The sequence below is a fragment of the Lagopus leucura genome, unplaced genomic scaffold (assembly GCF_019238085.1).
Source record: "Lagopus leucura isolate 7727_CA_CO unplaced genomic scaffold, USGS_WTPT01 Super-Scaffold_100026, whole genome shotgun sequence".
NCBI lineage: Eukaryota > Metazoa > Chordata > Aves > Galliformes > Phasianidae > Lagopus > Lagopus leucura.
The window spans coordinates 1,880,836-1,908,562 of NW_024962277.1; the positions used below are offsets into that span (position 1 = coordinate 1,880,836).

The following is a 27,727-nucleotide window of genomic DNA, read 5'->3' on the forward strand; positions in this document are numbered from 1 at the left end:
TTCCACGCGCAGTCCCCGCGTTCCTCTTCGGACCTGCAGCTGCAGGTCGGCGGTTGATCCTCCGAACCGCGGGGGGCGCTGCGCTTTGACTCACTTCCTCTCGCGGCGGCGGAGCCTCTCCTGCCGCCCCGCCCGCTCCGTGTTTACATCCGCAGCCGCTTCCGTCCCGTCGCTGCCGCGGCCCCTCCGGCCCCGCGCCCCGGCCCGGCCGTCTGCCCTCCGCCTGCAGAGTCAATGCGGCGTCGCCGCCCCGCGGCCTGCCCCGGCCATGGACACCAACGATCTGTTCACCAGCTGCAAGAAGGGGGACGTGAGCCGCGTGCGGTGAGCGGGGCTCGGGCTGTGGGGGTGTGGGCGCTTCGCGGCCTCGCCCTGCGCGATCCCCGGCCTTCCTTCCTCGGCGGCAGGGCGGGCACCGCGAGCCTGCTGCCTCTGTGGGCGACGGTGTGGGACGGCTGGCAGAGCTTGCGCCTTTCCTGCTGGTGGGTGAGGCCTTGTGGCCGTTTGTACCAGTCGTACGCTTACATCGGCTTAATTCGTTGCAGTGGTACGGTGCGGCTTAGCTGTAGGATGAGGGGCCCTGCGGGTGACCTTGCAGAGAATTCAGGTAGCAAGCAGTGACGTGATAGGGGAGAAACTGTCAGTCTGAGAACACTGAAAGCAAAGGGGACGAGCTCCACATGGAGTCAGAGTGGGCTGAGATGGACGGAACTGAGTGGGCAATCAGGTGAGGCTAAGGAAGGAAGGATGGAGGGAGGGAAAGGAGGAACTGATGTGGGTGAGGAGAATGTTTGAGAGCCTCCATGTGGCTCAGAGGGATGGCTGTCACTGTAGGTGGGAATGGGCTGTAACAAGAGCCAGGCTGCTTGGGAGGAAGACCTGTGCATAAGGAGAAGTTTGGCTTCTAGAGATGCCAAAGGGGAAGAGTTGGCAGTGCTTGGTAAGTGAGCAGGATAAGGGAGCAACAGGAATTAAGGGCAGTCTGGAGTGACACTGGTGTCATGGAAAGAAAAGCCGCAGACAGGGTAAGGAGTCCAGCCTTGGCTTGTTAAATTTGGCCATGTATCGTGAGTATCCAGGCTGTGAGCATTTTAGGAGGATACGAAGGTACTGCTGAAGTGCTCCTACTTTTCTTATGGCTCTGGCCCTGTTGTGGGTCAGAAGGAGTGGATTTGATTCCTTTCTTCCCTTACACAAATGAAGACTGAAGGAGCCACCAACCTGTGCTGCAGTTCTTTGATTTGCCTGATGCCTCTTCAGCCACAGCTGATGTCTCCCCAGGTTGAATGCAAGATCCTGTTGTGCCTTTGGAAGTTACTGTACAAACTCAAACTTGCATGAGAACATGTCTGAGTGAGCAACTGCATGAAGGTATGACTTTGCTCCTGTTTCTCTTCCAGATACCTTCTTGAGCAGCGAGATGTGGAAATTAATGTCCGTGATAAGTGGGACAGTACACCTCTGTGAGTTCTGCACCCTAGAGTGCTGGCTGGGTGGGAGGGCAGGGCTGTCAGGGCTCTTTCATTCTCTCTGCATCACAGCTGGGAGCTCTGTTACAAAATGAGTTGGGTTCTGCTTTGTACGTGATTTGGCTGCATATTTCTGCTGCTCTCCTCTGTGGGTGCTGTGATAAATGTGCCTTTGTCTCACCTTTGTCTCACGTGCTGGCATAGTGCTGAGAAGCACAGTTAATTTTGTGACCAAATAACTTGGATGGAGCAGTTTGCTCTTGTCCTGGGTAGGCCTTTTTTTTTCCATTAAGGTCAATGGCATTCTAGCATGCCTTGTCAGATGAAGGTATGACCTGATGAAAGCAAAGTGATGGTGGGTTTGCTGTCTGGCAAGGCTGTGAATTTGCCATAGGTGGTGAGGAATCTGTGCTGATGCTGAGGAGGGTCACATGAACTTTGTAAGTTCCTGCATCCTAATTCCAAAGCAGCATTAGACATCTGCAACATATTTAGAATATGGAGTAACTTCCCAAAATGAAACCATATTTGCTGGCTACAGTGCAGGTGATAGGATTCTCCTAATTTGTAGGACAGTTTGGGCTCTTTGTGATAGTGAATTAGAAAAGCCTCAGATTGTGAAGGAAGTAACAAAATATTGTAAGAAGACTTTGAGGGGTGTGTTTTCTGTATGTGTGATATGAATGCTATTTCCTCATTGTCACATTATGCAGCAATCAGACTGACATCCAAAGGAGTGTTCCTGAGAGTTCAGTAGGATTGCAGAGTGCCCATGAAATGAACTCTGTTAAAACGAGGAGGCAGATTTGGCAGCCAGTGGTGCAACAGAAGATGCGGAACTCAGACTGGGACCTTGAGATCTCCTTGCAAGACAGCAGTGCCTATAAGTGCTGGGAACAGATCCTACTTTCTCAATTGCTGGGGTCAGGCTTACATGTTATTTGGGAGCAGTTCCTCACTCCTATGAGCAGCCATCTTCTAAGCTTATCACAGGAAGCTCAGTGCTAAATTTCGCATGCTGTGCCCAAACACTGAATTTTGCACCCTATTATATCTTCAGTTTTCTCTCTCTTGTTATTGTCAGGTATTATGCTTGCCTCTGTGGACATGAGGACCTTGTACGCTATCTTCTAGCCAATGGTGAGCAGTTATATTTCTTCTTACTTGTCTGTGGAGACAATATTGTTTAACTGTAGCTTGTGGAAGCTTCTTTTTTAATGAACTATCTGATCAATGATCTCTGGCTGCCTTTGGGACTCCCTGGTCACTGCGGATCATCCTGACCCCTTCTGCAGACCACTTGCTGCTTGAATTTACTTCAGGAAAGCTTTCCATGCTAACTTAAGGGACAGCATGACTTTCAGAATTCACAATGTTCTGGAAGTGTGCATTTCTTTTGGGACTATGTTGGTGTAAGAATTGTACTTCATTTGAGGAACCCATATAAAACCTTCTTGCAGTCTTCTGTTAGCCTTGCTTCAGGCAGGACTCAAAGGTGAAATGCAAAGGCTTTTTGCTGACCTTAAGCAAAGTAAGGCAAACTTTTGCCATGGAAAGCGCTTGCCCCTTAGGTTCTCAGCACCCCAGTGTTAAGTGTTAACACTTAACACTTGGTGCATTCAGTGTACCTTTTGCTGCATTCCGTGCACCTTAATATACCCCACATGTGTTTCTGAAATAGGAAAATGCAAGTGTCCTTCAAATTTCTAGCACAGCCTGTTCTAAAGAGGTGTCTTGTACAAGGCAGAAATGCCTTCTGAAGGAGCTGTTAAAATCCAGTAGGTGGTCATGCTTTCTACAGTGAGATTATTTTCTGAACACTGCTGGAATCGTGCTGAGACACTTATTACCAAAATCAGTATAAATGAGTCATGATGTCTTCAGAAAGGAATGAAGTGGTGGAAGAACAGCATTAGGTGATACAGGTGTAGGGGGAGTTGAATTTTCATAATAAAGCACAATAGCATAAGAGATCACAGTGAAACGTCAGCAGCCAAGTGTCACACTTGTTTAGTGATCATTCAGTGACACGTGAAAGGTGCAGCTGCCTGCTGACGTGTATCTGTTGCCATTTTGCAGGAGCAAAATGTGAGGCAAACACATTTGATGGGGAGCGTTGTTTGTACGGAGCGCTGAGTGATGCCATCCGGCGTCTGCTGAAGGAGTACAAGCAGATCACAGCAAAGTGCATGAAAAGAGACTACTATGATGTCTTCCTGCAGCGGTAAGCAGATGGAATAGCTCCACGTCCTGTGTGTTCTGCCTTCATTCCTCAGCTGCTAACTTAGATATTTAAGCTCTCTGTTAAAGGTGGGTTTGAAAGTCAGCTAATCAGAACCCTGTCTTATTCGTGGGCATGTAGGGCTTCCTAAGGGGTGTTCCTCCATGCCCTAAGGGTTGACTGCCAGGTATACAAACATTTCGGATACGGCATCTAGTGACCCTTGGTACAGACTCCACAGACAGTGCAAAGCTGGTCTTTCTAGTGCAGAAGTATTAGAATGTCAAACCAGACCATTAAGACGCATCAGCAATTTAGGATAAATATCATCTAAAATTAAATTTCAGGCCAAAAGTGCAGTAGCCTACAAACCAAGGTTTCCAACAGCGCTAAGAGGTGAGATGCTCATTTCTGAGATACTCAGTTTGGGCCTTCCTTAGGCTCTCTTATAGGGAGGTTGCTCTGTTCTTTCTGTTCACATGAAAACCAAAATGTGCTGTTTTCCACTTCTCATTCTGAGCAATCCTTGCGTTAAGATTGATACAAAAGACAACAGTAGGGGGTGAAAAGTAAACACAACTGTTTCTATTTTGTTTTGGGCAAGACATTAGTAAGAAAGATGTTCTAGTGGCAGAAAAATTGAGGTCAGCATTCAAGACTGTGCTTCGACATTAGCTGCTTTTATGACTCCACACCTTTCTGGACATCAGTCCTGCTCTCTGAAGGGAGTGTAATCCCTGACTTCTACGTCATTTGACCTTTTGTGGATGTTTGTGAAAATAGAAGCTGAGGAGGTGATGCGTATCAGGAAACTGGTGATGGATGCCAAAAGTCGTCTGAGTAGCAATCTTATATTTCTCCTTTTAAAGAATGAGGGAGGGCATGGGTGTGCAAACACAAACAGGGCTTCATCTCTTGTGTGGTAATCTCCTGTGCTGCATGGCTGTGACATCCTTCCTTCATCTAAGGGTGTGTCATCTCAAGTTCTTTCCTGTTTGCTTTCATGGTCAGGGCATGCACACTGACAGCGGCCCGAGAGCAGGAAAACTGCACCATATCTGGTGGTGGAGTAATTCTTTCGTGAAAGTGTGTGCATCCTATTTGATAAGAGGCATCTAAACCCTTTTTCCCCTTCATTCTGTGACCTGTTGTTCATTTGGAGCCTAACTGTGCCATGTCTCCCATTAGCTTTGATCCACTCTTTCCTTTTTAATTCCGCAACAGTTTTCCTCTCTTCTTGTTCCCTACAGGTTGCTGGAGCAGGGTTATCAAAGTGACATCGTTTTCATTGTCCATGGCAAATCCTTCTGTGCCCACCGCTGCATTCTCAGTGCTCGCAGTGCCTACTTTGCAGAAATGTTTGAGACCAAATGGAAGGGAAAGAACATGATAGCGTTGAAGCACCCGCTGGTGAGCATGGCTGTTATTGTAGCTTTTCTTTCTTATTTCAGCTGGATGAGAAAAGTGAGTGGGAAGGATGATTTGAGGGTTAATTTCCACAGTGTGTAGCTCCTGGAGCTCAGCATGACCCTAGGTAAGGAGAAACACTTGTGAAGGCACTCTCTGCATAAAATAGCATCTTGTTCAGATGACAAAAGGCATGTTGACTGCGTACTTTGCCTTTGTTCCCTCTATCATGGGCTCAAATATAGCTTAATTAATTGCAGTAGCAGGTAGCTGTTACCATCTGCCAGCTGCGTCGCAGCTCCTCTGTGGGATGAGCTGAATTTGTCTAATTCCTGGTGGACAGGTGGTCTGTAGTGAAGACATCACCTCCATAATTGGCACTAATTGAGTCCCTTTTGTTGCATTTACAGCAAGAACTAAATAGGCCGTTAAGTGCATTCTATCCATTAATCACCAATACTCTGGCACATGTTTCTATAGCTTAATTGTGGCAGTGCAAAGCCGCTTGTGGAAAACATACTTCCAATTTCTCAGGACATTACTTAATGTCTCTCCTTTCTCTTTTGTAAGAACATAGCCAGCCTCTCAAATTAGAAAGAAGAGTTGGAAATGTTTGAGACCGGTAAAAGACCGGATTTTACAGAGTCTGCATTAGGACTGTGTTTGGAGCACCTCTGTTAGTTTGGTCCTGTCTCCTGGGCACATGGATTAGTAGCAGCCAATCCATTTGAAGAGCTGTGTAAACCAACTGGAGTGGCAGCATCATTGATGCAAGAAGCAAAGAAATTGGGTGGTCAGACTGCTGTGTCTGAGTGCCATTTAGGTGGGGTGTGTATGTGTGGGTTTTTTTTTTCCCTCCAACTTTTTTTTTCTGAGCAGGATCATGTTTGTATCCAGACAAGTTTCAAGCTTGTTATTAAATTCCTGGTAATTCTCAAGGTAACGTTCTCATATTTTGTTTTAGATCAATCCCACAGCCTTTGGCTCTCTGCTGCAGTATCTATACACAGGTAAATCATTTACTGTATGTAAACGTGGCTGGGAGGCTGTTGTCTGTCCCTCTGCTCTAGCACAGTTTGGGTGGCTCTGGCTTGCAGACAGACATGTTTTGATACATAAATAGCCAATGTATCCTTTCTGCTGAGAGAAGAATGTGAGCAATCTGCAGCTCTTCCAAGTTTGTGCCTTTTTCCAGTTCTTGTCCTACCAAGAGCTTTACAGTCACTTAAAAAAATCAGCTTTGGTTGAATGAATGTGGAGAATGTACTTTTAACTTACAGAAAATAAATTTATCATCTGGAATATTTCCATATCTGTTGAAAACCTAGGTTCCTATGCAGGGCATTTCCAGTCTGACAGATCTGAGCAATGCACCCTGAATGATTTGACTGCTGGCTGATCATTTTTTCTGAGTGCAAGTTGAACTTCAAGAAAACTTCCACCAAAAAGTCAGATGTTGTGTTGTAGGCATGTTGAGTGCTGAAATGCTTCAGGCCAGGAGGTGGTGCCAGAAAATAACTTCAAGGTTGTCCTCCAGTCCAGTGTTTTCAGAACTGTTGCTCATCACATTTTCAATGATGCTAAAAGATTCTGGGATGACAACGTAGTGACTTGAAGTCTTTTCTCACCCTAAGCTTGAAAACCCATGGTGGCAGTCATGTGTGCTGCTGTTGTGGTGCTCTTTTTCTTTTCTGAGAGAATTAGGTGCCTTTTTGAATAAACCTGTTAAATCTTTGACTTCTTGAATGAAGCTGTTAGGGTGGACACTGGAAGATGAGAATGTGAATCAGATGCCAAACTGCAAGGTACCAAGTGGGGACTGGTGAGGTAGCAAATCTCAGCTTCTTGGAATGAGTGTAACCTGACACTGAAAGATGAAGCACTGTCTCTAATTAATGAATTTCTATGCCATCTAGTCTTCACTGCTTGAATTTGCCACTTTTACACCTAAGTGATATGGATGAAAAGAGCTGTTCATGTTTCTCCTTGACAGGTCGTCTCGATATTGACGTAGAATATGTAAATGATTGCAAGAGGTTAGCCAAGCAGTGTCGGCTGCAGGACCTCATAGATGACTTGGAGACCAAATGTAAAAAAGTCTATGAATTTGGTAAGCACTTTACTTGCTGTTGTCTCTGCTGTGTGTGTGTGTGTGTGTGTGTGTGTATGCGTGCCCTCTGAGGGAAAAAGAGGAAGATGAGATGCATCATGGTGCCCTTTGGGCTTCCAGAAACTGATTCTGTTTCAGGAATTCCCGTGTTTGCTCAGTAGTTTTCAGTCATATGCTCTCTGTAGGGTAGCCTAGTGGTTTCTAGCATATGCTAGATGTTTATCATCTGTATCAAATGTTTTCACTATAGTAGAACAGCCATGACAGCAGGACTTTGCTTTGGTTGCCAGCCGTTCACTGGCACACTGTAGGGTATATTGGGAAGTGCTTTTCAGCAGAGACCCTATTTAAATCCCAGAGGAGATAATAAAAAAAAAAAAAGTACAATTGGAAGTCTGTTTCTGCATTTAGCTGCCTCTTAACCAAAGGAAAACATTTGATAATTCGCTCAGAAGAGGTGCAGAAAAAAAGACAACACTGCTTTTGTAGAGCAGAGAAGTATCTCTGAAAGGCCACGTGTGTTTATGATGCGCGTATGTGCCCAACATGGAATGATTCAGTCCTCTTTTTGATAGCTCTTTATAACTCAGAGAGCTTGTGATCTAATCATGACATCAGCTTATTGCATGAAAACCAACAGCTGAAATTTATCATTCATCTCCCTAATTCAAGCAAAAGGACACATGAAGAATCAGAACAGCACAAGTAGGAGAAAGCAGTGTTACTCATTAAAGAAAAAAATTACCTAGTAACAAAACCTTCTGGCTGAAAAAAAATCTGATTTGCGTTTCGTGCTCTCATTTAACTCCTTTACTTCCACCAAGTCAATTTTGTTTCAAGTAGATAATGTAGTTTGTAGTTAATAAATCAGTAGCACCTTTTTCCTTCATCTAAGTGTGTAGCTGTTGTAGCTTTTTCTTTTGAATTACAAATTCAGATTATTCAGCCCCTTAAAGTTGCAGAGCTTAACAGATAGGCACAATGCTTTTTGCCTCAAGAACTTCCTCATCTGCAAATCACATGGAAGATACTGCCATGTATATGTGTCCCCTTAGGCATGTGCAATTAGGTTACCACAATACAGCTGTTCTCATATAGATCTGGCTGTAAGTCCTTGCATTGTGGAAGCTGTGTTCTAAGTGTTACCTCAGCCACACATGTGTAGAAATTAAATATATATATTTGTTCCTTTCTTCCTATGAGTGAGTGTAAGCAATTTCTTTATTAAACAATTGGTGGAAAAAGGGAGTGGTGATGAATATCATGATTAGAAAATAAAAAATCAGGTGGCAGAATTATTTTGTGGTGTCTTTTGGTATCAGAGTAATCCAGTGAGATGCTGCAGATCATTTTCTTTTTTTTTTCCTCAAGGGTCTAACTGACCCTAGAGGTGACCGTTCCACCTTCATACAGTAAGTTCAAACATCATATGAAATTGTGACAGGAAAACAAGGTGGATAATTCACTGGCTGTGTGAAGCCATTCACTGGAAATTCAAGGATTAGAAAGTCTAGTGGTTAAGTTGGCAAACTGCAAAAGTGCTGACTTTGCAGGCTCAGAAATGGAAAATGGTGAAGTAACACCTCATGGTGGTTGGAAGTTGCAGGTATAAGCTGTACTTGCAAGTGTGATATAAACTTCTGGGTGACACAGAACAAATCATTTGGTTTCTTTGTCAGGTAGGAGGTATTCATTTCTGGGGCCTGACATTAGGCATAGTCAATATGTGTATAGCAGTGGTGGAAGTGCAAGCCTTGCTTTTTATTTATGACAGGTTGGATTCGTCTGAATAGACAGAACTGCTGATTGATCTGTTAAATGTTTTTGTCTCATATTCTCCAGAAAAATATACAAGAATTATAGATGTTTAAAGTAGTGCAGACCTGAGATCACATCATGGCTGACACTTGACAAATCGTTTCTGTTCCCTCTAGTACTTTAGGACTGCCTGCCTGTTCAAAGTGTTTTCTGTGGAACAGACATCTGATTCAGGTCTGCAGAGCAGGATCTTGTCTTGCATCTGTATTATAAAGTTGAAACATGCCTAATATAATATGTGAATTCAAGTCTGCACAGTTCCAGTAGATAATTGCAGTCTCTGCAATCTTGTTATGTAGATAATCAGCATTTCAGAAGTGCTTAAGACTTAGCATCCATAGACTGCAGTTTAGGAAAACCCTGGAAAGGCTGACCTAGGGCCTTCTGTTGTACCTAAGGCAGCTTTGTGAATGCTATAGATTTTCCTGCACTGTGTCTGTAAGAAGGAAAACTGTTGCAAAACTGTGTTTGAAAGAACTCCAACAGGGTTTTTCCAGATTAGGCCCATAATCCACTTCCTTCAAAAGTAGATACATTTGAAAACAGATATTATGCAGTTATTTCTACAAGCTGTAGGGCAAAAATCTTTAGAGCAAAATTTGTGATGCTTGTCTTCATATGACGGCACTGAATGTACAGAATCATAATGATAATAATTTGTTGTGACATTGGGAAAAGATGTATAAGGCAGGTATTTGTGTAATGCCATTCTGGAAAAGTTTGGGTGTTTGTTTTGGTCTGTTTTTTCCAATATATAGGCACAACTGGAACAAAAGATCGCAAGGAAATATTGAGCAGTGGAAGCAAAGGCAGCTGATGAATTGATAGGTGATGTTCAGCGCTATCCAGCCAGGCTAGACTGGAAATGAAGACAAAATTGCTTCTTTCTCAGCCATGGCTGGGTTATTTCCCCCTGGCTCCTTGCCTTGTTTATGTTGCCCTTTCCAGAAAACCCTTAATTCCCACTTTTTACAAGAAGTGTTGGTCCCTGCTGTTTGCTTGCAGCCAACAGCTTTTTCTTGCTCTGTCACTTTTGTTTGTTTCTCTTTGGAGAAAGTTGTTTGTGAGACTAACTGTGTGCTCTTGGATTTTGAGAGACGCAGAGTCTGAAGTGTCTCCTGATAGATGCACTTCTCAGACAGATCACTGGTCTCCCTTGCTGCTATGGAAGTGCACAGATGCTTTGTAGATCCCATGAGAAGAACTCTTTTGCTTGACTACTGCTTCAAACTCGCTCGGTCCATTAGTGCTGCAGAGCCTGATTGATTTGGCGACTGTTGTAATGGGCACTACACAAATATAAATGATTCTCTGTGCCAGAAAGAATTTCTAATTGCACAGTGAGAAATTTCCTTCCCTCATGCTGTCTGTAAATGGACAGGGCTCTTCAAGAAAGTGCCCTCAGTTATGTTTATGTAGGTGCCAGGTCACTTTTTGGCTTATTTACCCTGTTTGAAAGTAGCACTCAGTGCTAGTAAAGCAGTCTGTCTCTTGCTGCAGCAGCTCTCTGTTCAGCAATGATGGAACCTGACTGCGTTGTACTGGTAGGTTCTCCTTCCTCTTCCAGTACCTTTCTGGGATATTCCGCCCATTTGAGATACGGCTGTGGCTCATCTGAAGGGTGCAGCAGTAATGGCAAGGAGGAGGTGGAGAACTTGTTGTGTGGCACATCGTGGTCTTGTTTCGCCCACGGCCCACCAGAGCCATCTGACAGCTCGTGTAGTGCTGTGCAAAATGTCAGGAGAAATGAGGTCTCAAGGTGATGTGATTCACCTGCGAGGGGTTTTAATGCAGTGAATCATACCTGTCAGAAGTTGTGTTGAATGCTGCAGCTTAATTCTTTTGTCCTTGAGAGTTAACTCTGCTTCTCTGTAGCTCCTTCTGAAGCATTCCTCACCGCAACCTTGCAGTTGCTGGTGCTGATCCATCTGCCTGTGCACGGAGACTCCTGAATGTCTTAGTGCCCCAGTCTTCAGCCAAAGCATGCTGACTTGAAAAACAAACCTGAGGCAGTGAACTGTAGGAGGGAGGTGGCCAGAAAGAGGAAAGGCTGTGCTAACAGCTGTATTGTTGCAATGGAATAGCTGGACACACTTTGGTCTGCCGCTGCTGTGAAGTTGGAGTGTTCCTCTCCTTACTCACAAAGCTGAACGTTCAAAAGCAGTGAAGATTTCTTAAGGCTTGAGTTTTACAAGCTTACATTGCTGTTTCCTGTGGAAAAAGGGATTAAATGTGCTACAGTAGGCTGCTTTTTTTTCCTGAATGCTAGCAAAGGGGAGGGATGGCAGGTTTGAATGTGAGGCATCATCTTCCCAGTGATTTCTGCATGGACTCCAGCCTTCTCTGTTCAGTGGATGAGATGCTGATGTTGGAGCAAACTGGAGACTTGTGCTTTAGCAGCAAGGAAAGCAAACCCTTCTGTGTGGCATGGCAGCAGTCTGGGGGACTGCAGGTGTACAGCAAGGCTGAATTAAAAAAAAACAGCAGAAGTAATTTTGGCTTCAGTGAGCTCCCCAGCAGCTTTGGTCGTAGCAAGACCACAGAACTGAAAGTGTGTATGTTGTGTCCCTTTAATCAGCCCTGTTGAGTCACAGGGCAAGACAGGAAGATGCACTAGGCCTGAAAAATGGAATTGCCATCTCTGTGTGGTTTATTTGGTATATCGGGGGTACTAGCAGTGGTTATTTAATATCTGCAAACAGCAAAGGCACACTTGAGTCCAAGTGTTTTGAGGGTCATGGTGCTATGGATCTACAGGTAGAGAGTAGGTAACAAACCCATGTGCATTTATTACCTAAACAAGAATAAATTCCTTTATTCTCAGGAATGGAGTTAAGATGCATAGCTGAAATGGGACCTGTGAAAGCACTTGGCAGAGCAGAGAGGCCTGGGGGCAGCTTCTTTTTAACAGCGTGCTCTCTGGCATGGGCTGTACCATAGGTGATACAGCCAGTGTAGGGGTGGTCAGCTGGGGAATTCATTGTATGGGTGGCTCTTGTGGGATCAGAGGCAGTCTGTAGGACAGTCTTCAACTATAATCGATAGCAAGGGTTGCGGAGAACAAGCTGGCTTGAAATATGTCTGTAGCAACTTTGGTTTTGTTACAGATCATATTCTAGTGCACGGATAAAGTGAAGGTTTGAGGAGAGATGAGACCTGCATCCTTCCAGCCCTGCTCACCGATTGGAGCAAGGGATGCTGTATCATGTTTACAAAGAGTCACTTGTTTAGCTTTTACTGCAATAGACAGCAATAAGACTAATGTTTCCTGGAGTCTCTTTTCTCTAACTGGGAGAGAATGTTTGTATAGGAATTTAGGCATCTCTGCTCTTTGTTGTTTGTTTTTTTTTTTTTGCTTCTTCCAGTCTCTTCCAAGCCAGGGACCTGTGTGAAAGTGCTGACGATTGAGCCCACAGGTAACTGCCGGCTGCAGGAAGATCTGGCTCTTCTAGCAGACTGCGCCCTGCCAGCAGAATTGCGGGTAGGGAGCATTTATACTACTTCTCATCTCTGTGGGGCTGTGATGCGTTCACGTGTTCAATCGCATTCTCCTCATTTGAGTTTAGTGGCTGCTTGTTTGCTGGTGTTAATGCTTCAAGCTGATTTTGTAAACGCTGAAGCATTTTATTGCTTGGAAGTGCTGTAAAATTGTTTAATGAGACCGTTGATGCTGGTCCTTTCACTTGCATTTTTCCCCCCAGCGGTGATCTTGGTAAATGAAACTTTTGCCATGTGCTTGGTGGGCATTTCTCCATTGACTACAGTGATACGAGAGTTGGCCCCACTCTTTTTCTATTTCTCTACCACCCTTCTTGCATGTCAGAATGTGCTGTCAGCACGCATTGTTACCCAAAGGGACATACAGAAAGATGGCTTGCTGAGCTTTCTTATGAGGAACTGACATGCTGCAGCAGGTTTCAGCAGAAATGAGTTCCTCTAAAGCAAATTAAACTTGACTGGCAGTAGATATACTTTTCATAACTATGTCTGGTTGGCACAGAGCAGAGATTGGAGATCATTATGTTTAAATACAGTCAGGTATATTAGTTAGGCTCAAATCTGTGGATCTTCACTTCCAGCTATAGGAGAACAGGTTAAATATTGGTGCCCTTCATTCTCCCTGCATCTGTTGCTTTCTGTACTATCAGCAGATTCAGCTTACTTTTATGTCTACTGCCTTTTTTCTCTCTCTTTCTCTCTCATGCCAAGCACTGAATTTAATAATATGAACTCATCTTTGGTGGCTGTGTCCAGAGGTTGCATGACTGAATGACGTAGCCAAGTTTGCCTCTTCTTTTTCCTTTTCATCCTCTGCTGAATTGACTTGTTTGCTGCAGATGTGACCAACCTGCTGGACAAGGATTCTTACTTGCAATATTCCCTCATTCTTTGCATTGCCTGTTGGCAGAAAAATTTCTCTGAGTGCTGAACGCTTTATGGAAGGACCTTTTCAGTATCAAATTTCCATCTACCAACACAGAAATTATTTCTGTGTGACCTTCCTCTCCTGTATAACTGCATTTATTTGTGGCTTTCAATATACCTTTCTGTATGCTTGCAGGCTTTACAGGGAGGCAGTCCTGCAAGTAAGCCATAATGCTACCTCTCTAGAAATTAAGAAATTGATTGTGGGCTTTAGAACAATGAAATTTACGTACATTTTAAGTCGCTTCACAAATAAAAAGATTGCTTTCTGTTTGATTGCTGTTCTCCAATATTTTCAGCACACTCCTGTAAGCGTTAAGGTTTTCATTTCCCTTTAAATTCTTTCATGCAGAATAGGAACTGAAAGGAGAATATGAAACTTGGAATAATATAATCATTTTACAGCACTGAATGCCTCTGTGGGTTGTGGTTTTCTTGCTATGCTCATAGACCAGGGAGAAGGCAGTTACAGCAGCGTTAGTCTTGTTAGAGCTGTGAAAGTGAAGAGGGCATTGGCATTCAGTGGACAATTTGTATGCCAGGCACAAATGTGGGTGCTTTGCTCAAGTCTGGTAAATTCTAAGATTCTCCTGTTTTTCTCTCTAGGCTTTTTTGTTTGTTTTTTTTCTTTTTCCATTAACTTACAACGAGTATATAAACATAGGTCATCATCCTGTTCCTTGTTATCTCTTCCTTACACTTGCAAATTGGTGAATTCTGTGCATTAGACATCTCTGTCCTGAGACAGAGAAATCCCACACCTTTGTTCTTACAGAGTCTGGTACCATACAAGGAATAGTATACAAAGCATTTAACCTTAAATGCCAGGGACTGCTGAATAGTCATGCACAAATATCCGTGTTCTTTGGGAAGCAGAAAGGTCTTCTGGCTCTTGCAGAACACAGTATTTGGTATTTGGCTTCTAGTACAACTCAGCATTTCTTGTTGGCAGTTCAGGTAATAATCAGAATTTGATGAGCCTCTCTGAGCTGCTGATTTTATATGATGCTGTATCAAAAGAAATTGGGATGTACACTACTTTCCATTTGACTGTAAATAAATAATTTACACCTGACATCTTTGATATTTGAATGTTGTAGGAAACTATGCAACAATACCAATTCCATCGTTCTGCAATGAACTATGTGACTGAAACAACGATTAACATTTGAGATATATCTGTGTGTGTGTGTATATATACATATATTTTTTTAAACTGTCAGTAGCCAGAGTTTTTTGACCACAACAGCTGCTTCACTGATTTCCTGCATTAAATTCTGCAGTGTCAGATTTAGTTAAAGTACCATTAAAAGCCAAGTGGCCTCCCACTGCCTTATCCATCCAGCTCTTCATCTCGTGTCTGCCAGGTGACCTCTGAGCTAGAGATCCAGCACAGAGCACTGCATGCACTTTGCTTCTTTGCAACTGCTTTGTTGTTACCTTTTAGCTTAAGTCTTATTTTCCAACACAAGATGATATCAGCAGGGTCAGAGTGTGCCCTGAACACATTCTTCTTTCCATCCATATTTTACATGCGGTGTGGCTACAAAAAATGTGACAATTTGTCATCTTTGGAATAAAGGTCATTCTTACACATTTGGAAATGATGTCCCTGCACTCATGTCCACGACTGTCATTCCTAAGCTTTACTTTTTCTGTTTGTCAGAGAGAGGTTAACAGAAATACTGCGACTTACTAACAGATTTTTATCCAGCCCACTTGCATCTGATTATGGGCTGGTAATCTCTTCTTGGCTCATTAACCTTTGTGTTTAGTGTTGTAATTTATTTACAGCTGAATCTTCTTGCTGAGATAATCTGCTGGCCAGGGTACAGATTGCTGTCACTGAGCTGTTTTGTGTGTTTATGCCTCTGGCAACATTTCTATTTAAGCACTAAAAGCAAATTTGTAACAGCTGTAAATATTCACGCTGTCTTATGCTATAAGAAATGTTGAGAATGTTTCTGTGTGGTGAGTTATTGTGAAGGTGTTTGCACCTTGTAGGCTAGACTGCTTTTGCCTCTGGATAATATACTTAGTTTTGGCAGCTGTGCTTTGCCTAGTTGGAGTTAAAATGGTTGTCTGAATGGGGACGGGGGAGTAAACTGTTTTTCTATAGGGAGACCCTGAAAGGGAGATGAAATTCCTCAAGTGTGACAGGGGAGGAGAGTTGAAATAGTTGAGATGTAAAAGGGGAATAAAAGGAAAAATTCTGCAAAGTCCCTTCATGCTGAATAGGAGTGACAAAGACATGAACCTGCTTTTGTGGCAGGAGTTGGAAATGACCTTGTAAACCTGAGTACCAGAGGGGGGACCAGGCGAGGCTAGAAGGTGGGCGTCCAGCCAGTGCCATTTTGTCCTCTGGGAGACAGGAATAAATTCCTGTGCTCGTCCCAGCGGGGAGAATTCCTTTTCAAGATTTGCATTTGGGGAATGAAAAGAGAGGAAAGAAGGGGTGTGCAAGGAGCTGGGGAGTTTATATCTCAAGCTAAGCTTCTTGTATTGCAAAGAGTTGCTTCTTGTGCAGAGTCTGTTTGTAGGCTTGCTTGTAATCTGCCTGTGAAGTTGTAGCCATGACTGTCGTGTCAGTATTTCTAGGAGAGAGCACTGAAGCAGTGAGCATAGGATGGGGATAGCAGCAGGGCAAACACAAGTGCAGTCGTATCATGGCTACTGGCTTTTGTAATGGGCTGCCGCAGTGTGCCTGCAGGGCCCAGCCTGGGGGTTATTAATTGCCTTGAAATGTGGGATATGGATAACAGCAAAATAACATCCTGGGGAATCACAGATGGGACAGTTTGTCTCATCTTTGGTACAGGAGGTGGCCACTGTATTAGAGCTACATAAAAAGAAGCTAACAATCAAATGTGCAGTGCCCAATGTGTTGCTGTGTCTTCTGGGAGGGAAGTGCCCTGGTGGGGGGTGCAAGGGAAGGACTGGTAGCAGAGACATGGCATTTCTGTGGCAGCATGTGCCCAACTTGCATGTCAGTGGGCTTACTCTCAGCTGATAGGAAGCAGAGGCTGCCAAAAGTTGCTTTGGATTGGCAGCTCAGCAAATAGGGCCAGATTGGCATGTTTGGTGGTGGTGTGAGCTTTTGCCAGCGTGGGGCCTTGCCAACATTATAGAGCTTTTGTGAGAGAAACCCCATTGCATACAAACTAATCTTGGCCGAGAGCACCAATTTAATGTATTGCAGGCTGTGTCTTTGTTTAGTCTTGGGGAGAGGAGATATTTAGCTCCTCAATAAAGCTGTAAGTAAGTTGCTTTCGGGTAGGGTTGAGGCAGGCATGCTGGAAATGATGCTTAGGTCCTTTGCAGTTGGGAGAGTGGTCTTTATGGTTGGCCCAGGATTCTCCCAGGTGCAAAATTGGGATTTAACTTTCCTGGAGGAGAGATGGTGGTAATAAACTGAATTCCTTGTCCCAGGCAGGGCCAGGGCACGTGTCTGGAAAGCAAGAACTGGGGGAAGCTTTTGTTTCCAGAGATTAATTGTCTTGGTTACATGACTGTGAATACAAACTTCTTTTTTTTTTTTTAACAACTGAATTACCCTGTACATAGAATAAGGTGAAAATGAAAACATTCGGAAGCGTCACTTTAAAATAACATAAGGCCAACAGATTTTTTGTGTGTGTGTGCTGTCTTTGTTGGCATGTGGGATTGGGAGGAGGTGTGTTGGTGTTAAAATAATTCACTAGAGTATTAATACTTCAACAACACTATCTTTGGCTGGAAATCAAATGAGGAATGTAAAATGTGCTTTGGAAATGTTATATTATTCAAGTGAAGCAGTAATTGTAGCCAGACCATTTCAAGCTGGTGTATGCATCTATGTAATCTATACTTTACTACATCCACCTGTACATCTACACAGTAATGTGCTAGTCCAAAGCTCTAGGAGGCTTATGATGCCTGCTACATGAAATGAACTTCACCTCCACTTGATTGTCTGCCTTGCTAGGAAACACAGAAATGATTTCTGGAGGTGTATGGAGTTTCCATAGATGAAAGAAGCAGCTGTAAGTTGTACCAGGAATAGCTCTGTCAGGAGTGCAAGGACTGGGCTCCAGTCCTTCCCATTAAAATCTTTATTCACAGTAGTTCTGGTGCTCTATGGTGTGAGAACAGGTGGGTGGTTGTGTCTGGGGAGACCAAGAGGTCCAAACTCACGGTCCTGAGCATGTTTATAGCAGGAATGTTAAAGGTAGGATTTTCTGATTTCTCTTCACAGGTTGGTTTCGGGGAGTTGCCATTTGACAGCACTGACAACTTCAATAGCTGTCCTGATGTGTGTTTCCGGGTGGCAGATTACAACTTCTTATGCCACAAGGTACTTGTGCTATAATTTGTTCTCTTCCTTCTTTGCCCTAAGTCTACTCTTTCAGTGCTGAATGCACTTTGCAGAAACAGCATTGCCTCATCAGCTGGAAAACCAGAAGTCTCACTGCAGCTGGAAATGATTATTTAAAACATTTAATGAAACAGCAAATCGTGCTTTTCTTGCAGAGGTGAGAAGATACATTTATGAATTCAGATACAGCATTTACAGTTGTGGAATCTCCTAGTACTGGTTTGTGAGTTCAGTGCCTCGACAGGGGAATGTTTGGTTTGCAAGTAAATAGCAATAAGAATAGATTTTCAGATCAGCCTCGACTCAATATCCTGCTCTAGTCCCATGCTACTTGTGAAGTTTACAAATGCTTTTTTTGTTCTGAGGATAGGCAAACTTAGAAGTGAAGTAGGGAAAAAGGGAAGAAGAGCTCTCACTCAAAAGACTGGAGGTGCGGCTTCAGAATACAGGGAGAATCAGAGTCAGAAGTATCTTTGAGCAGCTTCTGACAGATCTGTGGTAGTGAGAAGAGGTCGTTACTAGTGGTTTTGCCCTTCTTCCTTCTCCAGGCATTTTTCTGTGGTCGCAGTGATTATTTTAAAGCCCTTCTTGAAGATCATTTCTGTGAGAGTGAGGAGCTGCAGACGCAGCCCAGCATCCCTGTGGTGACTCTCCACAACATCTCAGAAGATATCTTCATCCGGGTCCTCTACTATATCTACAGTGATGACACAGAGGTGAGGCCAGTCATAGAGCGTTTTCTCCTGTGCTGTTTACTTCTGGAGGTGTGCACTGCAGTGTTTTTCTACAACATCCTGGAGGTGGTTTCATGAATACCACTGCCCTACTCTGCTACTGCAGGAGGCTCACGTAATGGGCCTTGCTGTGAGCCAGTCAGCAACTGATTTATGTGCGTGACATTCGGGAAGCAAATCCATACTCTTTCATCCAAAATGATAGAAGTTTGGAAATAAGCTTGCATTTGGTGTGGTAAATGCAGAGCTTTACTAATGTCCCCTTTGGGTTCTGGTAGGATAAGGTGGGGAGCTGCCAGTAGATGGCAGATTGAACACGTTTGGAGATGGAAAGGTTAAGAGATTCTTACTTATTTACTCTTGGCATTGTAGCCTACTTTTCCATTTGTAGCAAGTCATTATTGCCACTGTTACTTACTGCTGTGGTGGGCAAAGGTTCCGCTGGGAGACCAATGCCTTGCTGTGCTCCATATTGCAAGCAAGGACAAAATGGCCCTAACCGTTTTGAGCTTAATGGAAGGTACAGCAAATGTCATTGTTCAAGCAGCTTCCTGCTTTGATTTTGTGGCATATGCTTTCCATAAGTCTAACTACAAGATGCCAGAACACATTCTAGCATTAGGGCTGTGATCAGAGCCTGCTGCACCTGTCAGTGTCACTTCTTCCAAAGAAGCAGTCATGCTCTTGTGTTAGTTGCCATGTACAGAGAGCATGCACAGCTGTGACCTTGTTTCTGTTGATCTCTTCATCTCTGTGCAGCAGCCAGGAGTAAACGGTAGAGAGAGATGTATTCAGCATGTGTGAGAGTTTTGAAGATGCTCCTGACCTCAAGACTCTTTCCTTTGCACCTCTTCAGTCTGTCTGCCCTCCTCATGACAGCTTACAGGAAGGATGTTTCCCAAGCAGCTGTTGCTTTCCAAGGGGTGCCCCAGCTGCTCTGTCTGCACTTAGAGCAGGAAAACAGACCAATAACAACATGTAGGAATGTAAGGAGTCTTGCGTCTTTCTACGTTTCCTGTGCAAAATGGATTTTAGTGTGTGCAACCAAGACATGATTTCTTCTGCCAGAGTTCAGTTCTACTGAAAAGGTAGCAGGAAGAGTGGTCAGGAAAACAGGAATGTAGCTGAAGTTCCACACTTGAAGGCTGAGTGTTCTCCCTAGCCAGTGTTTCTCCAGCCAGGTATCAGTACCCCACTTCTGCTTTTCTTTTTCCAAACAAGTACTACAACTGCTCTGTGCTGTAGTAGCGACAGTACCTGCAGTGGGAGGGAGGACTGTGTACAGAGGATAGAAAAGATTCCAGGTGGAAGGAGAAGTGGTAATCAGAACATTTGTGTGGGCTCCAGGGGGGTTTATGGAGGAACATTTGTTATGTTTGTCCTTGATCTAACAGCTGAAATCTGCTGCTATCAATACTACCGACTCAAACACCTCCAGCTTGTGAGGTTCCTGGAGCCTTACAAAAGGACAAAGCAGCACTTGATTAACAACCCCAAGAGCTTTGTTACACCACTGTGGCACTGTAGCACCTATTACATGCTTCTAATACATCTTACATCCTTCTGCACAGCTGTTGCAGGTTGTTATACTGCTGAGACATTTGCTATGAGTAGCTTGTCCAAACACCAGTGTGGACAGCTGTAGGGGAAGAAATAATCAGCCTTTTGCAGTTGTCAGAGTGAGCAACCACATGTAGATGTGGACAGCAGTATTTGAACAGTTAGCAGGGCAATGGACTGTGCTGCAGTAGAGTTCATCAGTTTAGACCAGTGTGGTTTGATCTCTGTATAGAAGTGTCCTTGCTTCTTCCACAGCCAGGATGTGCTGTATTCTGTAGACTGGCTGTTAAAATGCTCATCCTGCACTGTTTGCACTTCACATTAGCAGGAACAGAACTATGCAGAAAGAAGCTGTAGTTCCAGGTTAGTGACGCAGATTGCTGACAAAAATAGTATTTGCACAGACAGAGGGGAGAGATTGAGTGGAGCTGGAGGTGGTGTCTCCAGCATTACCTATGGCGTTTTTTATCCCTTTACTGCTTGGAAGGAAGAAAAATCCCCAAGAAGGAAATGGGAGTCTGGTTCTCTCCCTCAAGAGCCTGAAAATGTTAAAGGCCATTTACAAACAGTGTAACCTTGAGCATCTGGTGCATGAATTTAGTTCTGTTTGAATGCCTCTCAAAACTCCAGTAGTATTTGATGTACAGTTGGTTTCTCAGCTAGTTGGGTCTCACACAGTTTTCTGACCTTGGATATATGCCTGTGCCACTAGATGTGTTCCTTCTGTGTTCTTCATCCAGCTCTGATGATGGATTGAAGGCTCCACGTGCATCAAAGCTGGATTTGAACTGTTTTAGATTGTGCCTGTCCTCATCCTGACAGTAACTGCTAGAGATTACTACTAACTTTGAGAGCTGTGCTTGAAGCAGAGATGAGTCCTTGTGTCCTTTTGCCTGTGAGATCCTTGGTCTTAGATCCCTGTAGTGCTTGCACTCAGATTTCTCATTCCCTTTTCCAGTGGCTGAGTTGGGCCTTGCAGGTTCAGTTTGATGAGGTCAGAAGTTTCCAAAAGAGAAGAAAATGAGAGTGGGGACTGGAGGATGTGCAGACTGATTGCACAGAGCCAGTCTGGGGAAGGAACTTAAGGGAATTTTGCATATTTTTCACAAAACGGGATTCTAAAATTAGAAAATGAAAGGAAGAGCCCCTGTTGGAACAAGGTGCTCTATTCTGCCAGCCCATCTCTTTGAACAACATTCAGTACCTCTGGTAAAAGCTACCTCCTTCTATTGCCATGCAAAACATTTCTTAGCAGCCAGCGTGCAGCAGTGCTTCAGCATTGCTTTGTGCTTAGTGGGGAAAGCTGCAGAATGCCAAACTTCTTGCTTGGTGCTGAGCAAGCTGCCTCTGCAGCATTCTGAACTCCTCTGTAGTGACTGAGTGGAAGATCTAGCCCTGACAAGTTGAGCTCCTACCTCTCCTTACTACCTCTAACACAGAATGGGCCAAGAAGCGTTTCAGGGAATTTCTGCTAAGACAAAAAGAAGGCAGTTTGCTGGTGACAAGAGAGGTGGGGAGGATTGGGCTGTAATTTCCCTCTTTGCTGTTGCCAGCTGTCCCCAGAAAACGCCTACGATGTGCTGTGTGTGGCAGACATGTACCTGTTGCCCGGGCTCAAGCGCCTGTGTGGCAGGACTTTGGCACAGATCCTTGATGAAGACAACGTTGTCAGCATCTGGAGGATTGCAAAGCTGTTCCAGCTGACCCGGCTAGAGGACCAGTGCACGGAGTACATGGCAAAGATCATCGAGAAGGTAGCAGAGCCACCCCCCACTGCACTTACACGTGTGCCCATCAATCTAAATGCACGGAGAGCCACAGATACAGCAGATTTGGTGGTTGCACTTCGATGTGCGATAGATAGTTGCCTCTCTGATTTAATGATTTAATGTGCTTCTTGAAAAAGAGCAGCTGTTGAGTTGGAATGCACGTGGTGAGTTAGGAGGGCGGGTGCAGTGTCACTGCAGTGAGCCAAGTGCTGATGGCTGTCTAGTGCAGCACCATGGACTGTGAGGTGAAAAACTTGTTGAAAAAGTTCTGCAGTTGCTTTGGGTGGGTGACTTTCACTGAACTTTCTTCCACTGTGGATGAAACAGCAATGATATTGCCCAAATACACTAGCTGCAGCCCAGAGAACCCAATGGGTTTGTGGGGAAGCTTGGTTCAGGAAATGTGTGGTGTGCATGAGTTGGGAAGGGATGCTCTTCCTGGCATATTGCTGTCAAAAAGAGTAATCAGTATGATCTCCTCTCTCCTCCAGGATGATAAATCTAACAGTACAGGCTTTCACTGGGGAAATTTGCTGTTGAACAACCAGAAATAATGAGTCTAACACTGAAGTTTTCTTTATGAGGCTCCATTTAAGTATTATGTGGAATGATTACAGCTTGAAGTTCAGGACTCGTAGACTAAGTTGCTATGCAGAAGGACAAACTAGAATCTATGGGGTATTTTTGTCCTATTAATGGCTTGTATAGCTCACATGGGAATGTAACATTTTCACCTGCAACTTGAAAGGTGTGAAATTCTTCCTGGATTGTGAAAGCAGTGAAGGAAATAATTTTGGCACTGTTACTTTGTACAGTGTATAGTTTGGGGATGATAAATGCACCAGTAGGCATCCAGGTTCTGACTTAAAGGGAATTTGGTTTGAAAGCTGAATTGATATCCCAAGTAGTAAATGGGCAAGGTAGAGCTTTGCTTATATGTGCCCTTTGCATTCTCCTTCCTAAACCTGAGTGGGTGTCCTTGGACCCAGTATCAGCAATGTGCCTTCCTAAGGGTGTTAGCACAAATGGTGCCACCCCAGCTGTTAGAGCATCAGCAGCTGCCAGCATCTTGTGGAGAAGCACTGATGATGGCAACAGGGTAAGATTTTGGCAGTGTGTATAGCATGGACTGGGACTCAGCAACCTGCTGTGCCCAGGTGCACTTCAGTCACATAGACAGATGGAAGCTGCCTCTCACCCTTCAGCACACTACATGTTCTTGGGGAGCTTGATACAAAATCATTCACGGATGACCTGATTCTGTCAGGTTGGGCAGAGCACAGAGCAGTTCATTGCTGCTGATCTGCTGGTTGGCTGTTGATAGTGCAGCTGAGAGCCACAGTGGAGACAAAGTCATCTGTGTCTCCTGGTTCTGAATTGGGCAGAAGTGACTGCTGTGTTGCCTGCTGCAAGACATTTCTCAAAGCTGTCTGGCAGTATCTCATGGCTCCTGCTGCCAGTTCCTGCCTGGGAGCTTTCTGGAGAGAATACTCCTTAAGATGAATAGATGAGAAGGTTTGAGTTTCCATATGCCCTTAGCATTCTCCTTTTTCCTGTTGGCTCTCTCAGAGGTGGGCAAGCCCATTATCCCAACCCTTTACCTGTCTTTATTTGCTGCCTTGTCTTCCTAATGATGCTTTTGTCCACCCTACCCAGCTGGTGGAGTTGGAGGAGTTTGTGACTGCTGTGAAGGAGAACGCAGAGGCTGTGGAGGAACGGCAGGAGACCGACTCCATTCCCCTGGTCGACGACATTCGCTTCCACATCACTAGCAACGTGCAGACTTACAGTGCCATCGAGGAAGCCAACCAGAAACTTGAAGCTCTGGAAAGCCTCCTGGCCAGTATAGGGCTTGAGTGTTGATGTGCAAACCCTGCCTGTCATATGCAGCCTGCACAACCCCCTGGTGGGTTGGCTCAGAGTGCAAGAACATCTGAGTGTCTGAATGTTTCTTTTTCCCCCTACCTTGTCCTCCTTTCCATCCACTTTCAGGCATGATTTCTTTTTAATTTATTTATGTCTGGACATTTGCATGTCTGGTTTGTGTTTGGTTTTATTTTGTTTTTGTCTCTCCTTTCAGAAGTAGCTCCCAAAGCTCAGCCTAATTTAGTAGCTGCTGCTTTGTGCAATACAGCGTGGATAGGAGACTGCAAGTCGTGGGGGTGAGGGAGCTGTGCTGGGGTTCTTGCTACTGCCTGATGTTAGGATCCATCCTTTCTGTTACCCAAAAGCACACTTCTGAAACTGGTTCATGCCAGAATATTTGTTGAATTGCCTGCAGCAGCAGAAGAAAACTGGATTAAACTTACCGAATAAGTGTATTAGAAAGGAGATAGCCTTTCTTTCACTGTTAGCTTTATAACATTGGAGAAGGTAAGCAGCACTTCCCTAACGGAGATGCATGGGCACTTGGCTGTAAGGAAGGTGCTGTTTTCACCTGCTATTCTAGTTCTTAGGTGAAAAAATGCCAAAGCTACTTTCAGATCATCCCTAGTTTTTCATTGCTCTGAAGTGTTGGTATTTGGATTTTCACTTGGACGAGTGGAGAAGTTCAGATTTTTAGATACCTGGGATCTGACAGATGGACAACATATATGCAATCAGGAGGGAGATATAGAGCAAAGATCTGATATTTCTCTTGTTATGCATGTGATGTACAACTGAATAATTTAAAAGCTTTTTTTTCAGAGCAAATGTCTTTGGGACTACAGTAGAGACCACAGACCTTTTTTTCCTAGAAAGCAGTGGCTTTCAATGCATAAAGAAGGGAGAGGCCCCTTGTCTCCCTAACAGGGACAGGAAATGCCTTCTTATTGGAAACAGCACTTTTCTCTTTTTCTTGGTCCATTGTGGTAGAGCAAAACAGACTTCCTGGTAGATCAGGAGTGAGGGGTCACCAGAAGTCTTTTAAAAAAGGAAAAGGGGCCTTTGGGGTCTCTCAGGGGCAGCTGTCCCACTCTTTGACCTTGTGGCTTTGCTCAGACTTCAGCCTTGTAGCTTCATTGTTCTCCAGGAAATCCACTGTTTGTACTAATGAATGTTTTTGAATCTGTGTTCTGCAGTAGGTCATGTTATCTCTTCGTCTCCCAAGACTCCTAATGAGGGTAATGATGTTATTTCTCCTCAGCTCCGATCAGCAGGCAGTACCCCTGCACAAAGCTTTGCCTGCCAAGCAGGCTGTCCTGAGAGCTGTTTGTCTCCGGAATGGCACGTTAGGAGAGTCTCAGGTCTCCAAGGCTCAGGCTGGGTATACTGTGCCGTGCTGTGAGTTGGGAAGAAGAAAAAGCATTGTGTGAAGCACGCAGGGAATCTTGCACAGATGGTGGCTGCCATTACTAATACAGATTGTCATTTTGGTCACTCTGTGCAGTGAGAGCTTAAAATAATCCATGTCAAGTGCGCTTTTAGCATTGGAGGTGAGAACTGGGCACTGGTCCCCCACAGTTCCATGGTGTTTTTTCCTGTAAAGGTGATGATGCTTCACACAGATAAGGAAAGTGTTTGGAGCTCCACTGTTCAGCAGGGACTTGCTGCAAGTGTGGATTTGCTGTGTGGATGACTGATCTCACCTGGTGAGGCACTTATGCTCCCACCAAACTTGCTGCCCTTGCTCAGAGCATCTGTACCCAGCACACACTGAAGCTGTGTGCACTTGTGGCCAGGCTTCAGGCACCACTTGCACTAGGCAGGCTGCATTCACTGAGAAAGTCTCACTGGGGTTCTACTGCTGCACTCGAGGAGCTGGACTTTGTCAAAATCATGTCAAGATTGAGTTGCACTAGCAGAAGCTGGGACTGAGCTAGCTGGGCAGGAATGGGGTGCAGTGAGATTAACTGGACCCTAGGTGTCTGTGCTCTTCTGTGTTTAATTGGTTTCTTTATGACAGAAGGTAGTGCCTGCACGGCTGCTTCAATTCTTCAGTTCCAGGATGATGAGGAGGATTTGTTGTGGTTTGCTTTCTGCAGCCATGGGTGGGGGAAACAGGTGTGTTGCTGTATGGAAGCAACAGGAGTGTGCTTATGTTTGGTGTGGTGGGTCATGGGGAGGAGCTGTGTGTGGTGTGTGTGGGTGATGTATGTATCTGTCCATCTCCAAGCTCAGCATGGCTTTGACAAGACCACCAAAGAGCCCAGTGCAACTTGAACTGATAAAGGCATCTCAGTAGATACAAGGAGGGAAAGGACTATTTAAAAAGAGCTGATATGATGTCCCAGATATTTTGGGCAAAGAAGGGTGGAAGAGCAGAACTGCCTACTTTCTTGCACAGCAAAGTGTCAGTCTCATGAAAGTCTGCTACAGAAACGACAGCTTAGCCCAGCTGGTTCATCCCCTGTGTTTCTCCTCCATTTATGACTGAAGATGACACTGAACATAAGCAGGATGTTTAGTTTATCGCATCTCCTCTACTTCTCCTGCATAAATTCCCCCATCTGATGTCTTGCTAGTCGACTTTCCACAGCGATCGTTGTGACAGCCCTGCACGAGGCTCACATGGAGCCACTGGAGAGCAGAACGTGGCCTTTGCCTTCTGTTCGTACTGAACAAGATGCAGAAGCAGGATTACCAAGGAATGTGCTCATTCTTTTCTCAGCGGATGCCTCAGCTGCTAAAGCTAAACGGACACCGGCAGTGTGCAGAGCAGGAGGAAAGCAAAGGAGGAGCAACAGTGCTGGGAAGCATTTTCCATATGGCTGCTCTTAAATAATTCCATTCCTGCATCCTTAAGCATGCAGCAAGTGAAGCTGCAGTTGTGCTCGTGGGAAGAAAGGTCAGCGTGGCCTTTTGGTCTGCCCCCCAGCAGTGCAGTTCCATGCAGACAGCCGAGCACATGCCTCCTCTGTCTGCTCTCACTTAGTGGTCACATCTGTGAGCCCTGCTGCACTGTCCAATTACATGGGGTCCTTTAGCTCCCCGTCCCTTTTGGCAAAATAAGGCTATGAAGAAGCATGCGTAAGCAGATGGTCAGCATGCAGGCAAGCTCTCTAATTAACATGAGCCAGGTCAAAACGTAGATTTGATTTCACTTTATTCTTGCTGCAAATAATTTTATCACAAAACAAACAACGTAGGATTTTATTTCTGTTGCCAGTGTCCTTTTTGTGTTCTGTTGCCTCTGTCCCTTTTATTTACTACTAGCCACTTGTGGAATTAAGAAGATTGTAAAATTTATCAGAGCAACAATATATTTAAGAAGAAATGTGTAAGCATGTGTGCAGCAATAAAATAGTATATTTCACTACATCTCTTCCTGCTGTGGCCTCTTTGTTTCCAAAAAATGTCAGTGTGGTGCTGTTTCTGAATGGATACGGTGAGCTCCTTCAGCGTTTTTCTTTCACCTTGTCCAGAGGCTGGCTCTGTACTGAGCTTCCAAGCAGTGCTTAGGATGTGATGCTGCTGTCCTCCCCCGGTGATCCTTTCAGACAGTTCCTACCAGAACGTGGGCAGAGAGCACTGGCTTCTTTCTCCAAGCGTACTGGGATGATAACTTTTATCACAGAGTGCTGCTTTGAGCAGTCCCAGGGAGGTCTGCTGTCTGTCCATCTCTGCTTATCTCCCCATGTCTTTGCTGCCTTCCCATTGAATCCAAGGATGGGGATTTCTCAGCTTGCTGGAAAAGTGCTTCTGGTGCTTAACTACTCAGACTTGTTCAGAGCACCCGAGTTGTCCCTGAATTAAGCATGTATTTTCTCCAAACCTCAGGTGTGCTGGAGTGCCCAGGCGTTTCCTCTCCTCCTGGAGGACTGTAGTGGAAATGCTAAGTCACAGCTTGAAGCAGTAATTGGGCACCTGGTGGGAAAGCAAGGCCAACTCAGGGTAGCTCAGGTGCATGCAATGCACCCCTTCCTAGACCTCATTTAAG

The 27,727-nt window shown here is 44.7% G+C and overlaps 1 protein-coding gene across 1 annotated transcript; it reads left to right on the forward strand.

The window, feature by feature from the left end:
- The first annotated feature begins 199 nt into the window (after positions 1-199).
- On the forward strand, positions 200-27,108 carry ABTB1 (ankyrin repeat and BTB domain containing 1). The gene is made up of 12 exons (XM_042880201.1): positions 200-324; positions 1,401-1,463; positions 2,554-2,609; positions 3,549-3,693; positions 4,941-5,100; positions 6,062-6,107; positions 7,091-7,207; positions 12,391-12,506; positions 17,685-17,783; positions 18,353-18,520; positions 21,652-21,852; positions 23,524-27,108. Exons 1-12 carry the CDS (start codon positions 269-271, stop codon positions 23,728-23,730), a joined length of 1,434 nt encoding a protein of 477 aa, XP_042736135.1. The 5' UTR covers positions 200-268; the 3' UTR covers positions 23,731-27,108.
- Positions 27,109-27,727: the final 619 nt, after the last annotated feature.